This window comes from Eriocheir sinensis, chromosome 48 (assembly GCF_024679095.1).
Source record: "Eriocheir sinensis breed Jianghai 21 chromosome 48, ASM2467909v1, whole genome shotgun sequence".
Lineage (NCBI taxonomy): Eukaryota > Metazoa > Arthropoda > Malacostraca > Decapoda > Varunidae > Eriocheir > Eriocheir sinensis.
This window is the reverse complement of record NC_066556.1, coordinates 747,612-766,480: the sequence shown is the minus strand read 5'-3', so window position 1 is coordinate 766,480 and position 18,869 is coordinate 747,612. Positions and strand designations below refer to the sequence as shown.

General features: G+C 44.1%; 1 protein-coding gene across 4 annotated transcripts in view; it reads right to left on the bottom strand.

Annotated features, from left to right (window-relative positions):
* The window catches only part of LOC126981426 (hemicentin-2-like), a 156,738-nt gene that overhangs the window by 6,416 nt on the left and 131,453 nt on the right, over positions 1–18,869 (bottom strand). For all 4 annotated transcript variants that reach the window (XM_050832442.1, XM_050832445.1, XM_050832444.1 and 1 more), the window contains exons 8-13: positions 18,347–18,507; positions 17,398–17,542; positions 8,129–8,259; positions 7,726–7,885; positions 3,486–3,687; positions 3,105–3,196 (exon numbers count right to left, since the gene is read on the bottom strand). In XM_050832442.1, coding sequence (XP_050688399.1) covers positions 3,105–3,196; positions 3,486–3,687; positions 7,726–7,885; positions 8,129–8,259; positions 17,398–17,542; positions 18,347–18,507 — 891 coding nt within the window. The remainder of the gene's footprint in view (positions 1–3,104; positions 3,197–3,485; positions 3,688–7,725; positions 7,886–8,128; positions 8,260–17,397; positions 17,543–18,346; positions 18,508–18,869) is intronic.

Here is an 18,869-nt window from a genome sequence, read left to right as displayed (position 1 = left end):
GATTGAGCCTCGATTGCGTGAATGGTGATGGAGGTGTGGGTGGTGGTGGTAGTGGTAGTGGTGGTGGTGATGTGTGTGTGTGTGGGGTGTGTGTGTGTATGTGGGTGTGGGGGGGGTGTTACAAAGAAGAGAGAGAGAGAGAGAGAGAGAGAGAGAGAGAGAGAGAGAGTCCAGGTGCTTTACGTTAAATTAAACAAATTCTATTAAAATATGCAGAGCGAGAATAAACAGCGATACAGTGGTAGCAGGAGTAGTAGTGGTAGTAGTAGTAGTAGTAGTAGTAGTAGTAGTAGTAGTAGCAGTAGTAGTAAAATAAATAGAAGCAGCAGTAGAAATAGAAGTAATAGTAGTAGTAGTAGTAATTATGACGGTAGTATTAGTATTAGTATTAGCAGTAAACACATAAGCTAGAAGTAATAAGAATAACTATAAAATAACACTAATAATAATAATGTCAAATAAATAACAGCAAAAAACGAGACCGGAGTTTAAATAAATACAACACCGCATAGCTGGTACGTGTCGGATGTCCACTCGACGCTGCGGGCGGCGTTCATGCGTTCAGAGTTGGCCTAGCGTAGCATAGCGTGGCATGGCGTGGCGCGCGGCATTACTGTCAAGGCGTCATGGGGTTGTCGCGTCACGCACTAATTATTTAAACGCAGACACTCCGCTGTAATGGTGGTATTTGTTGCGGGGGAGCACTTCACTAATGGCGGCATGCGGCTGGACAAACACTGGCTGGCTGGCTTGCTGGAAAAGGGACGCGAGAAGAAGGAAGGAAGGAAGGAAGGAAGGAAGGAAGGAAGGAAACGGAAGGTAAAAAGGCAAGATGGTGGATATGTAGAATGGGAAAAACGGGTAAAGGAGGAAGCAAAGTAAAACAAGATTAAAGACGAAGGGAGGAAGGAAGGAAAGAAAGGAGAAATAAAAGTGCAAAATGGTGGTAAAGATAATGTGTAGAAGAGAGAAATAGTTGATGGAGAAAGAGAAAGGCCAGGGAAAAAAGGAAAAGGCAAATAATGTGTAAATAATGTGTAGAAGACGGAAAAGACTAAGAGGAAGGAAGGTAAAAGAGGACGAGAGAGAGAGAGAGATGAACAGAGGCGGGCTCGGAAAAAGGGAGGAAGAGAGGAAAGGGGGAGGTAATGAATATAAAGAACGGAAAAAAAGGTTTGGAGGAGGCAATGCAAAGCAGGAGATAAAAAGGGAGGCTCGGAAAAAGGGAGGAAAGAAAGAAAGGGAAGTAAAAGGAAAAAATGGGAGATACTGAATATGTAGAAGAGAAAAAAAAAGGGTAGGGAGAAGCAGGATAAAACAAAGGAGATAAAGAGAGGGAGACCTGGAAAAAGGGAGGAAGGAAAGAAAAGGGAGTAAAAAGGGAAAATGGGAGATACTGAATACGTAAAGGGGAAAAAAGATAGGGAGAAGCAAGGCAAAACAAGGGAGATAAGGAGAGGGAGGCACAGAAAAGATACAGGTAAAAAAAAGGGAGTGGAAAGAAATCTGTTGATGGGGTTCAAAAGAGGGAGTTGATATCCTTAATGCGATCCTCTTTTGTTTTGCAGGCCGTGATCGGGGAGGCTATCGGCGTTTCTTACCGAGGCTGCGTGTACTATTTTTTTTTTTTTTAATATCTTCCCCGTTAGTGAGCTTTTGGCGCGATTACTAAAGGTGTGTGTGTGTGTGTGTGTGTGTGTGTGTGTGAGAGAGAGAGAGAGAGAGAGAGAGAGAGAGAGAGAGAGAGAGAGAGAGAGAGAGAGAGAGAGAGAGAGAGAGAGAGAGAGAGAGAGAGAGAGAGAGAGAGAGAGAGAGAGAGAGAGAAAAACTAAAAGGTGTTGGGAAATGCATGCAGGGAAAGTAAGGGAAGAGAAAAGTTGCCGGGGAGGAGAAAGCGAAGAAAAGTATGAGCGGGAAAAGTAAAGTATGTACAGGGGGAACAGATCGCGAGAAAAGTGAACGAGAAGAATAAAAGGAAAAATAGTTACTGTGGAAAAGAGGATGAGGAAAAGAATAACCGGAAGGGGGAGACGGGGAAAGTACGAGGAAGTGAAGGGGAACGGAAAAAGTAGGCTATACCCAAGAAAAGATCACGAGGAGAAAAGTGAACGAGAAAAAGGAAAAGAAAATAGTTGTCGTGGAAAAGGTCGTTGGGGATAAGATTATGTAACGAAGAAATACAGGAAAAAAGAGTGAAGAAGCGAAGGGAAAGCGGAAAAAAATAGTATATCCAAGAAAAAATCGCGAGTAGAAAAGCGAACGAGAAAAAGAAAAAAAAATAGTTCTCGTGGAAAAAGGCGTTGGGGAAAAGATTATGCAACGTAGAAACACAGGAAAAAAGAGTGAAGAAGCGAAGGAAAGCGGAAAAAAGTATATCAAAGAAAAGATCGCGAGAGAAAAGTGAACGAGAATAGAAAGAAAAATAGTTGTGGAAAAGGGCGCGAGGAAAAGAATATGCAGTGGAGAAAGACAGAAATATATGCAGAGGAGAAACAAAGGAAAAGTATACGGAGGAGAAAGACAGGGAAAAGTACAAGGAAGCGAAGGGGGAAGGCGTGAGAGAAAACAAACGTCGAGGGAGAAAGAAAAGCGCAAGAGGAAAACGACAAGAAAAGTACGAGGCAGCGAAGTCAAAGGCGAGAGAGAAAAAGAGAGAGAGAAAGAGAGAGAGAGAGAGGAGAGAGAGAGAGAGAGAGAGAGAGAGAGAGAGAGAGAGAGAGAGAGAGAGAGAGAGAGAGAGAGAGAGAGAGAGAGAGAGAGAGAGAGAGAGAGAGAGAGAGAGAGAGAGAGAGAGAGTGAGAGAGAGAGAGAGAGAGAGAGAGAGAGAGAGAGAGAGAGAGAGAGAGAGAGAGAGAGAGAGAGAGAGAGATAGAGAGAGAGAGAGAGAGAGAGAGAGAGAGAGAGAGAGAGAGAGAGAGAGAGAGAGAGAGAGAGAGAGAGAGAGAGAGAGAGAGAGAGAGAGAGAGAGAGAGAGAGAGAGAGAGAGAGAGAGAGAGAGAGAGAAGAGAGGTGAGTGTTCCTTGTTCCTTGGCTTTGAGTGAGGGAGGGAGAGAGGGAGAGAAGAGAGGCGAGCGTTCCCAGTGCCTCGGCTCGCCTGGCCTCACCTGCCTCAATGACGGTGAACCTGCACGGGTCCGCCTGCGTCCCCAGCGCGTTGGCGGCCCAGCACGAGAGGGTCCCGTAGTCCCGCGTCGACCTGTTGGAGGAGACTGACCTGAGACTACATGTTACCTTAGAGAGCTGTTATGATATACCTGAGGCTAAACCTGTTACCTGTTCTGATATACCTGAAACTTCACCCGCTACCTGTTCTGATATACCTGAGGCTAAACGTGTTACCTGTTGATATACCTGAAGCTCACCTGTTACCTTAAAGACCTGTTGTGGTATACCTGAGCCTTCACCTGTTACCTGAGAGCTGATACACCTGTTATTTTACACGTGTTGTTGATATGAATAATGGGCAGGTACATATGCAGACCCACCTGGGAGTGTAGTCCAGGATGCTCTGGCCCCGGAGTGGACTGAGGCGGTGGTGCGAGACGTGGACTGTGTCGAGGGTGTTGTTGAAGACCCACGTGAAGGAGAGCTGGTCGTCCGGCTCCGCCTCGACGTGGCAGGCCAGGCGTGCCGTCTCCCCCTCCCCCACCGCCACTGTCCGGGGGCGCGCCACGCACACCGGAGTGTCTTCATCACGCCGGGACAAAGGAACTGTTAGTGGGCATGTTTCCTGAGCACTGTTAACTCGGCGCTCCGGGACGGTTTGGCTTATTGCGTTTGGGACTTCAGTTGATTATTGGGTTATTGTTCCGCTCCCCGTTAGGCGCCATTCTTCCTTTGACAATGTCCCTCCCTGCTGCATTTGCCTCCATGTATAAGGCATTGTTCTCTCTCCCGTTAGCATTGTTCCACTTTGCCGCTCTGTCAGGCTGCTCTACTAAATACACACTACACATTCCCAAGCGCCTTTTTATCTCTCTTTGGTACTACATTCCCATGGTACGTTGTCCTTACTCTGGGGTCTTCTTTTCCTTTTTTCCTGACACTCCTCTCCTGTCCTACTCTGTCCTCCTTCTCAGTGACACCTTACTCCTCTCTGTAGCTTAATTTTCCTTCCATCTGCCACTTTTCCCAATTTATCATCAGCCCTTGTGCCCCAATTTTCCTTTTTTCCTGACACTCCTCTCCTGTCCTACTCTGTCCTCCTTCTCAGTGACACCTTACTCCTCTCTGTAGCTTAATTTTCCTTTCATCTGCTACTTTTCCCAATTTATCATCAGCCCTTGTGCCCCAATTTTCCTTTCATATAGATCCAGTCTCCCTTTTTCGAATACTCCTCCTTGCCTTATTTTATTTCCCTTCCCTATTACACAATTTTCCTCTACGCCTTCTATTCCATTCGCCTTCCGTATTACACTATTTTTCATTCCTATTATACTCCTTTCCTTTCCTATATGTTTTTCTTTCCGCGAACATCATTTTATATTCCTTGGAGTGCCGTTTACCCTCCTTCAATACCTCTCTCTTTCCTATTCTCCTATTTCCCTATTACATCACCTTCAATAACATCATCCTCACCCATTACTAGTCTATTCTCAGGAGACAAAGGCTATTCTTAACGTTCTCCACCTCTCTCAGCGTACTCCATCCTGCTCCGGCAAATACCATAATCAGTTTACGCATGATATGGCCTGCACAAGTCCATATCTCATCCTTAATCGTCTTGAAAATATCCTTAACCTTTGTCTGTTCCCTAACCTATGTAGTTCGTTCCTCGTCTCTCCATGTTACACTCGCATTCTCTCTCTATTACTGTATATTCTTCATGCGCTTCTTGGATTTCTCTCTGAAGCTTATAAGAGACGCTACGTTTCTGAATCGTATGTTATGACCGGCAGGAAACACTGATTGTACACCTTTAGGGAGAGTAAGAGTTTGCTATTCATGATATTACTGTTTACCGAAAGCGCTTCCCAATTATCCTGCCTGCCTTCTCGCTTCTTTTGTGATGCTCCTCTCCTTCCCTACCTGTGTTCTTTATCCCTCAAGACTTTTCTTCTCTCGTGTTGTTCCTCTTCTTTAATACTCGTGTTCTTCATCCCCTTCCACTTCCTTCTTCCGTGTTATTGTTATTCCTGTCCTCTCCTACTTGTGTTCTTCATCCGCCAAGAATTTCCTACTCGTGTTCTTCATTCGACACGACTTTCCTTCTCTCGTGTTGTTCCTCTTCTTTAATACTCGTGTTCTTCATCCCCTACCCCTTCCTCCTTTCGTGTTATTGTTATTCCTCTCCTTTCCTACGCGTGTTCTTCTAACCCCCACAGCCCCCAACCCCCAAGCAACATTCTATTTCCTTGCCGTTCTGCCTTTCTCTCCTTTCCACATAACTAGGCTAATGCAATACAAGACATCGGTTAGGCTTACAGGGGAACGACTTGAAATAAAGCGAACTCCTCAAGCAGCCTTCCACTTAATAGTTTAAATGCTTCTTAGCCTCCTCGTCCTCGTCCTAATTCAGCACCGAGTCGCCACCACCCACCGCAACAGGAGTCCTCCCCCCCCCCTCCCCTCCGCCACACACAGAGACGCAGGCTTCACAAAAGAGTCGTAAGTTGCCGCAGAGGACGCTCAAGTGTGGCTAAAGTGTACCTGAGTTTAATTAACCCTCGCATAGTTTCGCGTGAGAGGAGGACGAGTTGGTTGGCAAGCGGACGGGAGGGTAGGAGGGAGCGAAGGACGAGAAATTAACCGCGTCCTTAAAATAAAATGGTCGGACTTGAAAATTGAACTTGTGATCCCTGACTTTGGTGGACGAGGACGAGGAGGAGAACGAGGAGGAGGGAGAAGATGAAGGAGAAAGAAGATAGAGAGGAGGCAAGTCACGGAGTCATACCTTGAAGAGACTGAGAGTTTACCTTGAGTACCATCTGACTACTATAATGTGTTCCTCCTCCTCCTCCTCCTCCTTTTTCTGTTTGCCTATCGGTTTCCTTATCCTCCTTCTCTTCCTGGTACGGGCGAAGGAAGAGAAGGAGGAGTAACAGCAGGAATAGAAGGAAGTGAAAGAGGTGAAGGAATAAAAAGAAGAGAATGGGGAGGAGGATAAGAAAGAAGGGGAAGGAGGTCTAGAAGAAGGATGAGGAATAGGAGGAGGAGGAGGCATGGTGTGAGCGAGTCAGTGACCAGGTTCCGAGGGTATAAACGGACCAATGCAGTTTCTGAACGCTCGCCACCGAACCTCAGCCGAGCGTCCACGATATTGCACGGGGACAAAGTACCTCCCGCCTCGTCCCTTCCCCTGCCCCTGCCCCTGCTGACAAAAGACGCGACCCACACACCCGGCGCACGCAACATGTCACCCCACGGCCGTCCATTATCGGGAATAGAGTCATCTACGCAATTTTGAGAGTGGGGAGCGGCCCTAATATTTATCCATCCCTTGAAACTTCTCTTGATAGGGACATCGGTGTTTGATGGCGAGGGGGAGAGAAAGGAAGGGGCGTGAAAAAGGAAGGGAAGGGAAGGGAGGAAGGGACAGAGTGTGGCTTGACCTAACCATTCATGCAATCTTAAAGTAGAGAGTAACATGAGATTCACATGATAGGGACACCGGTGCATCTGATGGTACGAGGGAAGAATGGGAAGGGCGTGAGAAAGGAAGGGAAAGGAGAAAGGGACGCAGTGTAGCCTGACCTAACCCTTCAAGCAATATTGAGAATGGGGAGCAGTATATTTCTATCCCTTGAAGATTCCCATAATGGGGACGTTGGGGCTTGGTGGCACGGGGAAGAAAGGGAAGGGGGCGAAAAAGGAAAGGAAGGGAAAGGGAAAGGAAAAAGGGACACTGTGACCTAACCTAACCCTTCACGAAGTCTTAAGTGAGGAATAACATATTTCTTTCCCTGAAGGTTGATAGGGACATCGGTGTTTGATGGCACGGGGAAGAAAGGAGAGAGCGTAAGGAAGGAAGGGAAAGAAAAGGGAGAAAGGGACGCAGTGTGGCCTGACCTAACCATTCACGAAGTCTTAAGAGAGGAACAACATATTTCTTTCCCTTGAAGGTTGATAAGTACACCGGCGTTTGATGGCACGGGGAAGAGAGAGCGTGAGGAAGGAAGGGAAAGAAAAGGGAGAAAGGGTTGCAGTGCGGCCTGACCTAACCCTTCACGCAATCTTGAGAGTAGGGAGCAGTATATTTCTGTCCCTTGAAGATTCTCACATCGCGGGGCTTGATAATGGAGGAGAGGGAGGGAGGTCGCGTGAGAAAGGAAGAGGGGGAAGGAGGAAGGGACGGACTGTGGCCTAACCTATTGAAAGACGAGGTCGTAAGTGGGTATTCTTAGGATAATACTGTGATTGATCGTAGTTGCATTCATGTGGAACGATGAAAGTGGAAACTATATAAGAGAAAAAATGGAAAAGGCTAATGCGAAAAAATATACATACAAAAAGGAGATGAGAACTGTAAAAAAATATATATAAAAAGATCTATTGTCATGCTATGGAAAGATAGAACACATGGGAGCAATGACTGGGTTCTGGATTACGTCACACTACGCACATACACACACACACACATGCACGAAAGATCAAACACACGGTGAATTACAAGCCTGATTCAATCCTGCAAGTAAAAGTAACATGTAAAAACTGTGAAAAAAACATACTAATTGGTAAAAACAAACAAACTGTCAGAAAGAGGCACACACACACACACACACTCACACATGACGGTCATCGGGAGGGGGTTGCTGGTGGTGGTGCCGTATCTGTTGGCGGCCGAGCACGTGTAGTTCCCAGCGGCCGAGCGAGGCACCGTCTGCAGCACCAGGTTACGGTTGGACACCAGCACCCCCTTCTGGCGGTCACTGTTCAGCGGCTCACCCTGCAACGAGGCCAGTGTCCCGCATCTTAACTCGCCTTTTTATATTTTTATTAGTTTATTTCATCTTACTGTTATTACTACCGTTACTTCTCTTTTTCTTACTTTACTTACTGTTTCTGTTATACTGTTATTTCTGCGATGCCAGTGTCCCTCATCTTATCGTTTCTGTTTTACACTTCACTGTATCTTACTGTTACTAATTGTTTTTTGCATGCGTGTGTACAAAAGACGCCCTCTACTCACGTTCCTGTGCCAGATGACTTGCTTGGCCGGCGGGTTGCTCGTCACCTCGCACTCGAAGTAGATGTCGCTGCCCTCCGTGATGGGTAGCGCCGCCAGGTTGGACCCGATGCGTATCCTGACCCGCGGGGCGTCTGACGGAGGCGACGAAGGGAGGGAAAGTGAGGAGGAGTGTACACGGAGGATAACTAAATGTAAAGGGAGGAGGGTCGAGTGTAAAAGGATAAAGACTGAGTGTATATTAAAAAAACAAGGAGGATAGTTGAGTGTAAAAGGTGGAGGATTGAGAATAAAGGGAAGATAATAGAGTGTAAAGGGAGGGGGATTGAGGGTAAAGGGAGGAGGATTGAGGGTAAAGGGAGGAGGACTGTAAAGGGACATTCTCAGCTGAACTTCGGTAAAGGGCAGCGTATTCGGTCCCTCGGCGTGAGGACGGAAATACAATACACTTCTCATTTAATTTTCTAAAAGGGTCGTGAGGCAAAACTACTTCAACATTTCATTCAAATATTTTAAACGCTTTCGTATGAAGATCTGACCGCTCTAGTGCATTAATGAAGCACATGTAAGGACTGTGTAAGCTTAAATACTTAATACTTAAATAAATGTTGGTGCCTCTTAACCCAGAAACGGCCATGCATAGGAGAGTGAGCTGTGTTTACAAAGGCTGAGAACCGCCCACAAAGACAGGACGAGACCGCACAAACGAACAGTATTTATGCAGTGCGTCTGTGGCTGCGATCACGCCATTACCCACCTCGCAGCTCTTTAGAAGTGAATGAGAGGTTGCACTTTCGTCTCCTTCACGCCCAGGCACCGGATAGCACTGTGTTGCCCCGGCGGAATTTGGAAAGGCCCCATTGAGTGGAAAAGAAGGATTGAGTGTGCTGGGAGGGGGATGGTGTGCAAGGGAGGGGGGTTGAGTGCACTGAAGGGATAATTGTGTGTAAAGTGAAGAGGAATGGGTGAAAGGGAAGGTTGAGGATAAAGAGAGAAGTGTACAGGAAAGTAAAGTGCAAAGGGAGGACAATTGGGTATCAGGACACTTCTCCCGAAATTAAACTCTCCTTCGGCCACATCTTTTGATTCTTTTTTTAGGAGCAGCGAGTAGCAGGCTCTTTTTTTTTATTACTGTTTCCTTTTTTTTTGTGGCCTTGAGCTGTCTCCTTTGTTGTAAAAAAAAAAAAAAAAAAAAAAGCTGGATCGGGTTAAGAGAAGGACTGACTGAGTAAAAAAAGATAGGAGAGAGTGTAGACGGAGGGATATAAGTGTAATGGGAGGACAATTGTGGGTAAAGTGAGGATAGTTGAGTGTAAGAGAATGACTGAGTAAAAAAAGATAGGAGAGAGTGTAGAATGAGGAAAATAAGTGTAAGGCCGGACAATTGTGGGTAAAGTGAGGATACTTGAGTGTAAAGATCCTCAAATACTACCTAAACTTACTAAAACTGATATGATATTCCCTCCAATCAAGTCGATTTGTACACAGAACATTGCACATATATTTACTTGGCAGGTTTTCAGTTCGTATCATGTTATCCTGACAGAAGAAGAACATCCCATGCTATACAGGTTTAAGGTTAGAGGAGTGAGGTACAGGAACCAGCTGCCAGAGGGTCTAAAACATTGGTAATTTGTTTAAGTATATAATCAGATAAGAGTTACTTAACCCCTTGACTGCGGATTTCCTATAAGAAGACATCACCAAGCTACAGGAGTGGAGCAAAAAGTGTATGCTACAATTCAATGAAGAAAATGTGAAGTCCTGTACCTTGTCCAGCACACCAATATCACATGGGAAACACTCCACTATCCACCACAGAGCCAGAGAAAGACCTGGGAGCATATGTTACCAGTTTGCCAGTGAAGGCGAAATCAGTGCCAATCGCAGCGGACGGGTTAATGACTGTCAATATTTGTGTAATTTGTGTGTTTTCTTGAATGTTTTTTGTATGTACGTGTATGTTACGTGTAGATTATTATTTTTATATACTTTTGCGTAAAACTATGTCCTGTGTAACTGTCTGGCTGACTAACCAACTAACTAACTAACTCACTAATTACCTTACCGATTAACTAATATAATAATGTATGTACGCTGTGCTTACGTGTGTCTGTGTATCGATGTGTATGTAGGCCTACGCTGTGCTTACGTGTGTCTGTGTATCGATGTGTATGTAGGCCTACGCTGTGCTTACGTGTCATTGTTGATATATTTGACCATCAGGCACTACGCTGTTCTTATAGCGGTGTCTGTGCCCGTATCGATGTGTTGTGGTGTCGCACTGATTGCTATGGAGGAAGACCACGCTGGGGACGCGTATGTCAGTTGGGGAGGATGACGACACGATACACGTGTCTGTGTATCGATGTGTATGTAGGCCTACGCTGTGCTTACGTGTGTCTGTGTATCGATGTGTATGTAGGCCTACGTTGTGCTTACGTGTGTCTGTGTATCGATGTGTATGTTCGTATTTTACTCTGGTTATTATGGGGAATCAGCTTTAGGATTTATTAAAGTATATTTTACACGCAGGCTTCATTAACTGATTTTCTCCGGCGAATTAATTATTTTAGCAGCAGGTCTGTTTATGAGCGCCGGCTAAACGGACCCACCGCTCAGGATTTACACAATTTTTAAGAGGTATCATTATATTACAAGGGGCCAATAAATGTATCAAATCAGTATCAGCATGTATCAACAGCAGCATCATTATTAGGTGCAAAGATACGGTAACTGGTTAAGAAAGGAGAAAATAAAGTGTATGGTGATTCTTCCATATGTATCTTTAGTTGTATAATCACACTATGTAGCTAACTGCCTGGGGTTTGGGATGGTGTATGTTCCTCCCTTCTCCTTTGTTGTTTACTTGCAACACTAAACTATCAATCAATCAAGTGTTCTGGCGGGTTATTCGTGGGGCGCCTAACGAGGATGGGAGAGGGGAGGGCTAATGTAGAGAACCGTTGATAGAGGAGGAACAGGGAGGCGGGAAAGGGATAGGGGTTGAGTGGAAGGGTCACGGGTGGGGGAGGGCCATACATTACGTGTTCGAATTGACTGGGTGTAACAATCAATCCCCTTCCTTCATTATATATATCCAAAACCCTTCCCTTTTACTCTCATCCCCTCCCTTGTTTTCAATCATACATTACGTGTTCTAATTGACTGGGTGTAACAATCAATCCCCTTCCTTCATTATATATCCAAAACCCATCCCTTTTACTCTCATCCCCTCCCTTGTTTTCAATCATACATTACGTGTTCTAATTGACTGGGTGTAACAATCAACCCCCTTCCTTCATTACATATCCAAAACCCTTCCCTTCTACTCTCATTCCATCCCCTGTTTTCAATCAATCCCCACCTTTATACTCAATCCCCCTCCTTTTCACACTCAATCCTATTCTCTTTGACACAATGCCCCTACATTTTACATTCAATCCCCCTTCCTTTTACACTGGATCTCCCTTTCTTCTATACTCAACTCCCTTCCTTTTAAACTCGATCCCCCTTCCTTTTACAATCAATCCCCTTCCTTTTAACACGATCCCCTCCTTTTCTCTGCCTCTTCCAACTAATGGCGGTTAATGATATTGCTGAAGGAAGAAACGAAAGCGAAAATATAGGAAAATTGGATGTAAAGGGAGGAGGACTGGGTGTAATGGGAGGAGTATTGAATGCTAAGGTAGGAAAACTTGGTGTATATAATGGCAAGATGAATAGGCGTAAAGGGATAATGGAGTGTAAAAGGAGAAGGACTGGATGTCAAAACGAGAACAAAAGTAGGTCATCTGAGAGGCTATTTCTGGAGCGTCTGGTATAAGCCCGAAAGGAAAGATAATTAGATCAAAGGAGGAAAATGGAATGGAAGGAGCAGTGTATGTGAAGGGTCACCGATCAAGGGAGAACATAATAACGTGACGTAGCTGACTGAGAATACCTGCGGTGAGTCTAGCTAAGGAGGGAGAAAGGAGTTGGGTGGGACGTTAAGAGCCACTGGGAAAGAAAGAACGAAGGGAGACTGAAGGAAGATGAGAATATGAATGATCTGCCGGATGATTGGGTGACAAGGGACAAAGGATAAAGATGAAAAATGACCAAAACAAGAACATCAGAAAATAAACGACGCTCTATATCTTGGAAGAGACTAAGGAAGGAAATAACTTAAGCTGACGGAGGAGAGAAAGGGAGGATTGCGTAACGAGGGACAAAAGGATAAAGATGAAAAATGACCAAAACAAGAACATAAGAAAATAAACGATGCTCTATATCTTGGAAGAGACTAAGGAAGGGAATAACTTAAGCTGACGGAGGAGAGAAAGGGAGGACCGAGTGACAAGGGATAAAGGACAAAGATGAAAAATGACCATAAATAAGAACATAAGAAAATAAACGATGCTCTATATCTTGGAAGAGACTAAGGAAGGGAATAACTTAAGCTGAAAGGGAGGATTGAGTGACAAGGGATAAAGGACAAAGATGAAAAATGACTATAAATAAGAAAACAAGAAAACAAACAATGCTTTATATCTTGGAGGAGACAAAGGAAGGGTCAGAAAACGAAGCCTAATCCCCGAGATCATCTGAGGAAGGAGATGAAGGGAGGAAATCAGGGCAAAGAGTGTCGGGGGCATGAGACGAGATATATATGGATGTGATGTGGCAGGAGAGAGAGCGGGGGCGAGATAGATAGACAGATAGATAGATAGAGAGAGAGAGTAGAGGGAGGGGGGGGGGGAACCGTGTATATATATTGCAATAAAGAAAGAGAAAACCCGTACATATGTCATGCCTGTGATGGTAAAAGGGCCGGTGATACAGACGGTAGAGACGCTTGCTTTTTCCATAGACGGGACAAAGGGAAGGTGAAAGACATCTGATGAGTGTGTGATGCAACTGACAGACTGTGCAACTAGAGGAGATTGTCGTGTGTACAGAGAGAGGACAGATGACATGTATGTGTGTAGTAGGGATGGAGAGATGACGGTCGTATAAAAGTGACATTGAAACGTATATATATTTGAATTTGGAAAGGTAACAAAAGAGAACATATATACGAGGTGGAATTAAAGGAGATTGTCGTGTGTACAGTGAGAGGACAGATGACTTGTATGTGTGTAGTAGGGATGGAGAGATGACGGTCGTATAAAAGTGACATTGAAACGCATATATATTTGAATTTGGGAAGGTAACAAAAGAGAACATTTATAAGAGGTGGAATTAGAGGAGATTGGTTGTGTGTATAGGGAAAATAGAGGATATATCACGTGAATGTGTGTAGCAAGGATGAAAAAATGACGGTGGTATAAAACAGTGACATAGAAACGTATATTTTTGTATTGGGAAGGGTAACAAAAGTAAAACATGCATACGAGGTAGAATTATAAGAGATTGGTTGTGTGTATAGGGAAAAATAGAGGATATATCACGTGTATGTGTGTTGCAGGGATACAGAAAGATGACGGCCAATAAAGGTGACATAGAAACGTATATTATTTTGATTGGGAAAGAAAACAAAAGAAAAAACATAGGTACATAAGGCATAAAATGTGTTGTAGGGATGGAAAATAAAAACCAGCAGAAATGAAAACAGAGGACAAAGAGATGTTACAGAAAAGTGGAACGGCGAAGACGATAGAAAAGAGGACAAGATCGATCGTTACAGAAAAGTGAAAAATGGCGAAGATGATAAAAAAAGAGGACAAGAAACGTTACGGAAAAGTGAAAAATGGCGAAGATGATAAAAAAAGAGGACAAGAAACGTTACAGAAAAAGTGAAAAATGGCGAAGATGATAAAAAAAGAGGACAAGAAACGTTACAGAAAAGTGAAAAATGACGGAGATGATAAGAAAGAGGACAAGAAACGTTACAGAAAAGTGAAAAATGGCGATGATGATAAAAAAAGAGGACAAGAAACGTTACAGAAAAGTGAAAAATGACGGAGATGATAAAAAAGAGGACAAGAAACGTTACAGAAAAGTGAAAAATGGCGAAGATGATAAAAAAAAGAAAACAAGAGACGTAGCAGAAAAAGTGAAAAATGATAATGACAAAAAAGAGGACAAGAAAAGTGTTACAGGAAAATGAAAAATGACGAAGACGATAAAAGCAAGACGGAAAGGCTATAATAGATAAGTGTTGAGGCAGCGACAGACACCAACGAAAAAAAAAAAAAAAAAAAAAAAAAAAAAGAGAGAGAAAGGAAAGGCGTGTTACAGAGGAGCGACGCGTTATAAAAATAAGGAAAAGACAAGACAAGGAGAAGATTGATACACTGGGGGAAGACAAAAGACGATCGAGAGGTGACACAAAGCAACCATGATGGATCGCTGAAGGAGGGGAACGGACGAGCGAGCGAACCAAGATGACACAGAAAACAGAAGACGATCACTTTGTAGACCAGGAAAGGAGAACAAGACCATAGGGAAAGACGGAAGACTTGAGGAAACTGACGTAATACTGATGAAAGCGCTAAGGGGGAACGAATGAGGTGAGGAGAAGAAGACAATCGCTTTAAGAACGTACTCCAGCCTTCTCTCTTTCTTGGCGATGGTGATGGGCGTGTTATTGTGTGTCTGCTGCGTGTCGACTGGCGGTGCTCTCGTCTCATTAGGAACAAGATGGAAAGAGGCTCGGGAAAGGCAATAACAATGAAGGTACGAAGAGGAGAGAACTGGCAGTGATGGCGGGGGATGATGAAAAGGAAAGAGGCAGTGAAATAACCACCACACGCTCGATTACAAGAACGTGGCTGCTGGTAAAGAGGAGGAAGATGAAGGAGACTTGACACGTGGCGGCCGGGGCTGAAGAAAAGGAAAGACAGTGACGGAAGGAACCACAAACATAAAAGAGACAGGGAATGATAGAATGAAAGAAACACGTAACCACATACTATTATGTAACCCAGGGTGGCCATCGTGGAGGAAGATGAAGGAGACTTGACACGCGGCGGCCGGGGATGAAAAAGAGAAAGACAGTGACGGAAGGAACCACAAACACAAAGGAGACAGGGAATGATAGAATGAAAGAAACACATATTATTACGTAGCCCAGGTTGGCCAGCGTGTAAAGAGGAAGACGAAGGAGACTGACAGACACGGCGGCGAGGGCTGAAGAAAGGAAAAGACAGTGACGGAAGGAATCACACACACGAAAAGACAGGGAAGGAATGAAAGAAACACATAACCTCATATTATTACGTTGCCCAGGGTGGTGATCGTGCTAAGAGGAAGATGAATGGCTCGCAGAAACGCCAGAGGATGAAAGAAAAGATATGACAAGCACGCGATTACGAAGACCTTTGAGATGGTAATGCAAGAGGCGATGAGGGAAGAGAAGACAGCCGACAGAGCTCCATGGTAATACAAGAAAACTGATGGGGATACATAACTCCTTTTTTTACACTGATAAATAACTGAAAAATGAAGAATAACGAAATTATAAAGTATAGATTTAATAAAAGTCAATCACGAGAGCTCTGAAATATACTAAATGAAAAACGAAGACTTAAAAAACTTATAAATTGGAAAAAAAGCGAAAACCTGAAAACTTACTGACTGAAAAAAACAAAACAAGAAAACCTAAAAACTTATTGACGGAAAAAAAACGAAAACCTAAAAACTTACCGACTGAAAAACACGAAAACCTAAAAACTTACCGACTGAAAAACACGAAAACCTAAAAACTTACCGACTGAAAAACACGAAAACCTAAAAACTTAATGACTGAAAAACACGAAAACCTAAAAACTTACCGACTGAAAAACACGAAAACCTAAAAACTTACCGACTGAAAAACACGAAAACCTAAAAACTTACCGACTGAAAAACACGAAAACCTAAAAACTTACCGACTGAAAAACACGAAAACCTAAAAACTTACTGAAGAATAAAACGAAAAACAAAAAATAAAAGAAAGACCAACAGTAAAAAACGAAAAACTAAAAAAAAAATAAACTAAAACAATTGTAAGACGTAAAAGAGAGAAAGAGAGAAAAAAAAAAAGGACGGCGTAAACTTAGGAACCTCCAGAGATATCCTGAAGCTCACTTGCTTAACAAAGAACATAAATCGCATGAACTGAGTGAAAAAATGGTAAGCAGGGAGGAGGAAAGTTAGGAAGTCGCAGAGGTGTCCAGAAACTCCCCCGCTTGACAAAGAATATAAATAGTCGTAAGAGATTTGGAGGAGGAATAAAAACACGGGAAGACGCGAATTTAAGTCCGTTCAGAAATCCTCGTAAGCTAACTCTCGCCGCAAAAGTTCCAACTGAAGGGAAAAATAGAAATTGAAGCATAATAATAATAACATAACCAGGAAGACGCGAATTTAAGTCCGTTCAGGAATGCTCGTAAGCTAACTCTCGCTGCAAAAGTTTTAACTGAAGGGAAAAATAGAAATTGAAGCATAATAATAATAACATAACCAGGAAGACGCGAATTTAAGTCCGTTCAGGAATGCTCGTAAGCTAACTCTCGCCGCAAAAGTTCTAACTGAAGGGAATAAAAATAAGTCGATGCAAAGTTGAATAAAAAAAAATACATAAAGTTAGTGCGCCTAGAAAGTTACAGGAAAAAATATCTATCATTTCCTTACACTCAGCAAAGACACACAATTTCTATAGACCCAAGGGAGGTATCACACAGCTAAAGAACCAGAATCATACACCATTTACAAACACCAACGAGACATACATAACTCATTTACACCCACGAAAGATTCATCATTTATGTATTCTACAGACCCAAGAAAGGTTTTATAATAGACCCATGAAAATAAATGAATCGGGGAAGATGAAGTTTTTATAAATACCCAAGAAGGATGTACCATTTTTAGAGACCCAAGATAGATGCAACATTTCTAAATCTGATCTGACCTAACCTAACCTAACCTAATCTAACACTAACCCAAACCTAACCTAACCTTAACCCAAACCTAACCTACCCTAACCTAATCTAACCTAACATTAATCCAAACCTAACCTAACCTAACCTAATCTAACCTTAACCCAAACCTAACCTAACCTAATCTAAACTTAACCAAACCTAATCTAACCTAACCTAATCTAACCTTAACCTAATCTAACCTAACCTTAACCCAAACCTAACCTAACCTAATCTAACCTTAACCTAACCTAACCTAACCTAACCTTAACCCAAACATAACCTGACCTAACACAACATATCTAGAAATCCATGAGATAAAAACACTTCTATTAACCGGCAAAGAGGCCCCGCTGGAGGCACACACACACGCACGCACACACTCACAGACCACGTCGAGGCGGATGGTGGTGGTGAGCGCGGCGCCGTCCAGCCTGGGGTTACGGGCGGCACAGGTGAGGGTTGACCCGTTGTCCTCTGGCTCCGGCCGCAGCATCAGGAGGGAGGAGGAGCGGCCGGCGGCGTGATTGGTCTGCGGGGCGCCATTCACGGGAGGACGGGAAGGGAAGGGTGACAGGTGAAGCGGTAACGTGACGTGTGTGTGTGTGTGTAGATGGATAGATAGATAGACAAATAGAGATGAATAGATATATAAAGATGAAAACATGTATAGATAAAAGGGAAATCGTAAACTTTAAAAATATACAGACGGAGATATGCATGTGAACAAAGAAATAACACACACACACACACACACACACACACACACACACACACACACACACACACACACACACACACACACACTCGGATGGTGAAATACGCGCAGCAAAAACAAATATGAAAGACAAGAATGCGAGATAAAGGTACACAATAAAACACCAATAAATAAAACCGAAAAACTGAACAAACGCCGAATGCTCCCCCAAAAAAAGAGAAGAAAAAAAAGCAAACAAGCAAAACGGAAGGAAACGCGATCAGGCTGAAGCGATAAAAAAAAAAAAAAAAAAAAAAACAAGGAAAAAAGAATAAAACTCATGTCAGCCCGCGTAGGAGGAGTCACCGTCTCGAGTTCCTGTGAGACGTGTCGAGGCTTCAAAAGGACTCCGATTGATTCTCCGTCGACAGTAATGACGCCGAGAGAGAGAGAGAGAGAGAGAGAGAGAGAGAGAGAGAGAGAGAGAGAGAGAGAGAACGAACAAACAGGCAAACTCTCTCTCTCTCTCTCTCTCTCACACACACACACAAACACAGCCAGGTAACACACACACAAGCACACCCGCCCCAGGTGCCACTAATCAACACAGCAGTCACAGGTGCGGGGCCTGATACTTACGGGGGCCCGCAGCGGCGTGGCGGAGGTGCCCCGCGCGGAGGTCTTGGTCCAGGTGAGGGTGGCGGCGGGGTGGGCGCCCAGGGCAACACACTCGAGGCCCACTCGCTGCCCGGCCACCAACGGGGACTCCGGAAGCTGGATGTTGACTGTCTTGGGGCGCACTGGGGGAAGAGGAGGCAATGAGAGGCGAGGGGGGAGGATATACTATGGGAGGAAGGGAAGGGGAGGATGGAGCAACGCAAGGGTGAGGAAGGGACTGGGAGGAATTGGGGCGAGAGGAAGGCATTGAGGGATGAGAGCGAGGAAATAGCAGGGAGGGGGAGGATGGAGAGGCGCAGGGAGAGGAGGAGGAGAGAGGGAAGCGAAAGGAGAGGAGATGAAGGAGGCAGAGGATGAGTTGTTTTGATCCAATTAACTTGGTATAATAATAATCATTAGTCCCATTATTTGCTTTTATCAAGTCATCTGAATGGCTGTCCATATTTCAAGAAAGTTTGTCAGGGTACAAAAAAGTGAACGGAAT